This window comes from Oncorhynchus clarkii, unplaced genomic scaffold (genome assembly GCF_045791955.1).
Source record: "Oncorhynchus clarkii lewisi isolate Uvic-CL-2024 unplaced genomic scaffold, UVic_Ocla_1.0 unplaced_contig_5881_pilon_pilon, whole genome shotgun sequence".
In the NCBI taxonomy this organism is placed as follows: domain Eukaryota; kingdom Metazoa; phylum Chordata; class Actinopteri; order Salmoniformes; family Salmonidae; genus Oncorhynchus; species Oncorhynchus clarkii.
This window is the reverse complement of record NW_027261015.1, coordinates 104,988-110,987: the sequence shown is the minus strand read 5'-3', so window position 1 is coordinate 110,987 and position 6,000 is coordinate 104,988. Positions and strand designations below refer to the sequence as shown.

The window sequence follows — 6,000 nt, the reverse complement described above, 5'->3', positions numbered from 1 at the left end:
TTCTGTGAGCGTGTGTTGTCTTGTAGGATGGAATCTTGTCTTTCACCGTCTGGTTCTGTGAGCGTGTGTTGTCTTGTAGGATGGAATCTTGTCTTTCACCGTCTGGTTCTGTGAGAGTGTGTTGTCTTATAGGGTGGAATCTTGTCTTTCACCGTCTGGTTCTGTGAGAGTGTGTTGTCTTATAGGGTGGAATCTTGTCTTTCACCGTCTGGTTCTGTGAGAGTGTGTTGTCTTGTAGGATGGAATCTTGTCTTTCACCGTCTGGTTCTGTGAGCGTGTGTTGTCTTGTAGGATGGAATCTTGTCTTTCACCGTCTGGTTCTGTGAGCGTGTGTTGTCTTATAGGATGGAATCTTGTCTTTCACCGTCTGGTTCTGTGAGCATGTGTTGTCTTGTAGGCTGGAACACTTTTCACTTTCAGGAACTTTATGGTCTATGGGTTATGACAACAGGCATGAAACAAGACAAAGCGCGCCAGGTATGACCAACCAGAGACCACAACATTTACAAGTTTCTCACCACTGAACTAACATATAATAATGTAATATGTAATTCTGTAGTCTCAGCCATTCCCCTTGTATGTTGTCAAAGAGCTATCTGGGTTAGAAATCTGTATGACGTCATTAACCTGAGACAGGGCCCTCTCCACCTGCTCCACTCTGCCACCTAACAATTCACTAAAATCCCAAGCGACTAACATTTAAATTGAGTTTTTCCATTTTATTCAAGTCGAAGTGCAACTGTTTAGTGCAATTGTAACGTCACATTTGTTGTGGGATGAGAAACATTGTCCTGACATACAGTACCAGTCTAAAGTGTGGACACACCTACTCATTCAAGGATTTTTCTTTATTTTTACTATTTTCTACCCCTTTTCCTTGATGACAGCTTTGCACACTCTTGGCATTATCTCAACCCGGCTTCACCTGGAATGCTTTCCCACCAGTCTTGAAGGAGTTCCCACATATGCTGAGCACTTTTGTGATATTTCTTTCCTTCTTAATGCATTTTAGCCAATCAGTTGTGTTGTGACAAATAGTACAAATAAAAACCCTGGACTGAGTAGGTGGGTCCAAACTTGACTGGTACTTCTACACATTACCCTTAAAAAACTAGCTTTTAGTTCCTTATATATATATATATATATATATATATATGTATTTATTTATTCAAATTGTCCAATAGTTTAAATGATTTGAGCAAGTGAACATCTTCTGCACAGGTAAATCATATACAGTGCAGTACAAGGGGCTGTCAGTGTGAGGGTTAGACACAGTCTGTATAGAGTCTGGAGTGGCTATTCTCTTCCCGCTCTGAGCAGTAACATCACAGTCCAGCCTGAGGAAAACAGGCTGTTTGCTGAACATAGGTTGAATTGGTATCTGGAACAAACCTAGAAACAGCCCTATCCCAAAAACACTGAAACTCTGATCAGCCCCCTTTCCCAAAACATTTCCATTCCCTCCATCCTTACGTCTGAGGGAGGAGAAGAGAGGAGAGAGGAAGAGAGGAGAGAGGAAGAGATAGGAAGAGGAAAGATGGGAAGAGAGGAGGGGAGAGGAGAGAGGAGGAGAAGAGACAAGAGAGGAGGGGCAACATCTCCTCCATCATTACGTCTGAGGGAGGAGAAGAGAGGAGAGGGGGGGCAACAACATCTCCATCATTACGTCTGAGAGAGGAGAAGAGAGGAGGGGAGAGAGGAAGAGAGGAGGGGAGGGGAGAGAGGAGGAGAAGAGAGGAGAGGAGGGGAGAGAGGAGGGGCAACATCTCCATCATTACGTCTGAGAGAGGAGAAGAGAGGAGAGGAGGAAAAGAGAGGAGGGGCAACATCTCCATCATTACGTCTGAGGGAGGAGAAGAGAGGAGAGAGGAGGAGAAGAGAGAGAGGGTGACATTGTGAGCAACGAGTTCCAAAAGGCGATCACTGCTTCTTCTAAAGTTCTGTTACACCACATCACCCCTCATATGGAATAGACCGCTGTGAGAATAGTGTTTCTTCTATTGCAGTGCATTCTGAAAGTATTCAGACCCCTCAAATTGTTTCACATTTTGTTATGTTACAGCCTTATCCTAAAATGGATTAAATATAATTAAAAAATGCTCAAGCTACACACAATACCCCATAATGACAACGTGAAAACAGGTTTTTGAAATTTTAGCAAATTTATAAAACAAAAACAGAAATAGCTTATTACATAAGTATTCCGACCCTTTGCTATGAGACACGGAATTGTGCTCAGGTGCATTCTGTTTCCATTGATCATCCTTGAGATGTTTCTACAACTTGATTGGAGTCCATCTGTGGTAAATTCAATTGATTGGACATGATTTGGAAAGGCACACACCTGTCTATATAACAGCCCACAGTTGACAGTGCATGTCAGAGCAAAAACCAAGCCATGAGGTCAAAGGAATTGTCCATAGAGCTCCGAGATAGGATCGTGTTGAGGCACAGATCTGGGGAAGAGTACCAAAACATTTCTGCAGCATTGAAGGTCCCCAAGAACACAGAGGCCTCCAACATTCTTAAATGGAAGAAGTTTGGAACCACCAACACTCTTCCTAGAGCTGGCCGCCCGGCCAAACTGAGCAATTGGGGGAGAAGTGCCTTGGTCAGGGAGGTGACCAAGAATCAAAATCAAATCAAATGTATTTATATAGCCCTTCGTACATCAGCTGATATCTCAAAGTGCTGTACAGAAACCCAGCCTAAAACCCCAAACAGCAAGCAATGCAGGTGTAGAAGCACGGTGGCTAGGAAAAACTCCCTAGAAAGGCCAAAACCTAGGAAGAAACCTAGAGAGGAACCAGGCTATGTGGGGTGGCCAGTCCTCTTCTGGCTGTGGCGGGTGGAGATTATTACAGAACATGGCCAAGATGTTCAAATGTTCATAAATTACCAGCACGGTCAAATAATAGTAAGGCAGAACAGTTGAAACTGAGAACCCGATGGTCACTCTGACAGAGCTCCTCTGTGGAGATGGGAGAACCTTCCAGAAGGACAACCATCTCTGCAGCCCTTAACCAATCAGGCCTTTCTGGTAGAGTGGCCAGATGGAAGCCACTCCTCAGTGAAAGACACATGACAGCCCACTTGGAGTTTGCCAAAAGGCACCTAAAGACTCTCAGACCATGAGAAACAAGATTCTATGGTCTGATAAAACCAAGATTGAACTCTTTGGTCTGAATGCCAACCATCATGTCTGGAGGAAACCTGGCACCATCCCTACGGTGAAGCATGGTGGTGGCAGCATCATGATGTGGGGATGTTTTTCAGCAGCAGGGACTGGGAGACTAGTCAGGATCAAGGAAAAGATGAACGGAGCAACGTACAATGAGATCCTTGATGAAAACCTGCTCCAGATCGCTCAGAACCTCAACCTGGGGTGAAGGTTCACCTTTCAACAGGACAACGACCCTAAGCACACAGCCAAGACAATGCAGGAGTGGCTTCAGGAAGTCTCTGAATGTCCTTGAGTGGTCCAGCCAGAGCCCGGACTTGAACCCGATACAACATCTCTGGAGAGACCTGAAAATAGTTGTGCAGCGACGCTCCCCATCCAACCTGACAGGGCTTGAGAGGATCTGCAAAGAATAGGAGAAACTCCCCAAATACAGGTGTACCAAGCTTGTAGCATCATACCTAAGAAGACTCAAGGCTGTAATCGCTGGCAGAGGTGCTTCAACAAAGTACTGAGTAAAGGGTCTGAATACTTATGTAAATGTGATATTTCCGTTTTTTATATTTAATACATTTCCCAAAATTACTAAAAAACTGTTTTTGTTTAGTCATTACGGGGTAGATTGAGGTGATTGATGTGGAAAAAAACAATTTCATCAATTTTAGAATGGACTGTAATGCAACAAAATTTGGAAAAACTAAAGTGGTCTGAATTTATTTCCAAATGCACTGTATGTTCCACCCTACCAGATGGGGTCTTGTTTTCTCTTTCTTTAATGATCCCTACAGATAATGCACCTCATTTCTTGTTCTTTGATTCAATTCACAGCTAGGTAATAATCCAACAAAATGAAAATGGAAAGAAATGGCAGCAACGGCACAATTCAACAGTCACTGTAGAGATCTGAAGACAGTGTACCAGTTGTGGGTTGTTGTCTGTTTCATCTCCATGACAAATGTCCATCTGTTCCAGTCACCTCCCTGGTCTCCATGGCGATCGTCTGAAGCATTCCAAGCGAAGAGAACACCTGACACACAAGTGTCCATCATTGTCTTTGGTCAGTTAAATAAATGTGCAAAACATGGTTTTATTTTTGTAGCAGTCTCTCCTTGATTGAGCCATAGTGGTTCTTGTTGCATTGCATGAGGTCAGTTCGCAGTAGAGTAAAGGTTCTCCTCCCTCCTGCGTACGTCTCTCCGAGGAAGGGGGCTATGTAGAGGTCCCAGAGCTCTGTGAGGACGGCAGGGGCTGAGGCTGGGGGTTAGAGGAGCCTGTCGCTGTCGGGGAGCCAGAGCTGGGCTGGACCTGAGCCTGGAACTGAGCCATCTGCTCTGGGCTGGCCAGGGTTTTCAGGAGGCTGTTCTCCTGCTCCAACTGGGAGTTCCTCTCTACCAGCTCCTTAATCTGTTCCTTCAACACATCTACCTCCTCTCTCACAGCATACATCAGGTGGCTCTTTACCAGGTCCTGAGAGAGATGGAAGGGGGAAGATGGAGAGAGAGGAAGGGACGGAGGTAAGGAGAGAAAGGGAGAAAAGGACGGAGGGAAGGAGAGAGAAAGGGAGGAAGGGAAGGAGAGAGAAAGGGAGGAAGGGACGGAGGGAAGGAGAGAGAAAGGGAGGAAGGGACGGAGGGAAGGAGAGAGAAAGGGAGGAAGGGACGGAGGGAGAGAGAGAGAGATAAAGGGAGAGAAATGTACAGTTGAAGTCGGAAGGTTACATACACCTTAGCCAAATACATTTAAACTCAGTTTTTCACAATTCCTGACATTTAATCCTAGTAAAAATTCTCTGTTTTAGGTCCGTTAGGATCACCACTTTATTTTAAGAATGTTAAATGTCAGAATAATAGCAGAGAATTATTTATTTCAGCTTTTATTTCTTTCATCACATTCCCAGTGGGTCAGATATTTACATACACTCAATTAGTATTTGGTAGCATTGCCTTTAAATTGTTTAACTTGCCACATTGCCACTTCCCACATTAAGTTGGGTGAATTTTGGCCTATTCCTCCTGACAGAGCTGGTGTAACTAAGTCAGGTTTGAAGGACTCCTTGCTCGCACACGCTTTTTCAGTTCTGCCCACAAATTGTCTATAGGATTGAGGTCAGGGCTTTGTAAAAAAAAAAATAATAATAATAATAAAATAGCTAGACTTTGTTGTCCTTGCCATAACTGATTTCTTTAGATTTTTGTATGAGTTAGCTGTCCTTTAGGAGCTCACTGTGTGTTGTGTTAGCTGTCCTTTAGGAGCTCACTGTGTGTTGTGTTAGCTGTCCTTTAGGAGCTCACTGTGTGTTGTGTTAGCTGTCCTTTAGGAGCTCACTGTGTGTTGTGTTAGCTGTCCTTTAGGAGCTCACTGTGTGTGTGTTAGCTGTCCTTTAGGAGCTCACTGTGTGTGTGTTAGCTGTCCTTTAGGAGCTCAGTGTGTGTGTGTTACCTGTCCTTTAGGAGCTCCCTGTGTGTGTATTGTGTTAGCTGTCCTTTAGGAGCTCACTGTGTGTTAGCTGTCCTTTAGGAGCTCACTGTGTGTTAGCTGTCCTTTAGGAGCTCACTGTGTGTTAGCTGTCCTTTAGGAGCTCACTGTGTGTTAGCTGTCCTTTAGGAGCTCACTGTGTGTTAGCTGTCCTTTAGGAGCTCACTGTGTGTTAGCTGTCCTTTAGGAGCTCACTGTGTGTTAGCTGTCCTTTAGGAGCTCACTGTGTGTTAGCTGTCCTTTAGGAGCTCACTGTGTGTTAGCTGTCCTTTAGGAGCTCACCGTGTATTAGCTGTCCTTTAGGAGCTCACTGTGTGTTGGCTGTCCTTTAGGAGCTCACTGTG

At 44.6% G+C, this 6,000-nt stretch overlaps 1 protein-coding gene across 1 annotated transcript in view; it reads right to left on the bottom strand.

Moving 5' to 3' along the window:
- Positions 1-704: 704 nt before the first annotated feature.
- The window catches only part of LOC139403209 (TSC22 domain family protein 1-like), a 29,155-nt gene continuing 23,859 nt past the window's right edge, over positions 705-6,000 (bottom strand). The window contains exon 3 of the mRNA XM_071146922.1: positions 705-4,648. Coding sequence (XP_071003023.1) covers positions 4,391-4,648 — 258 coding nt within the window. The 3' untranslated portion in view covers positions 705-4,390. The remainder of the gene's footprint in view (positions 4,649-6,000) is intronic.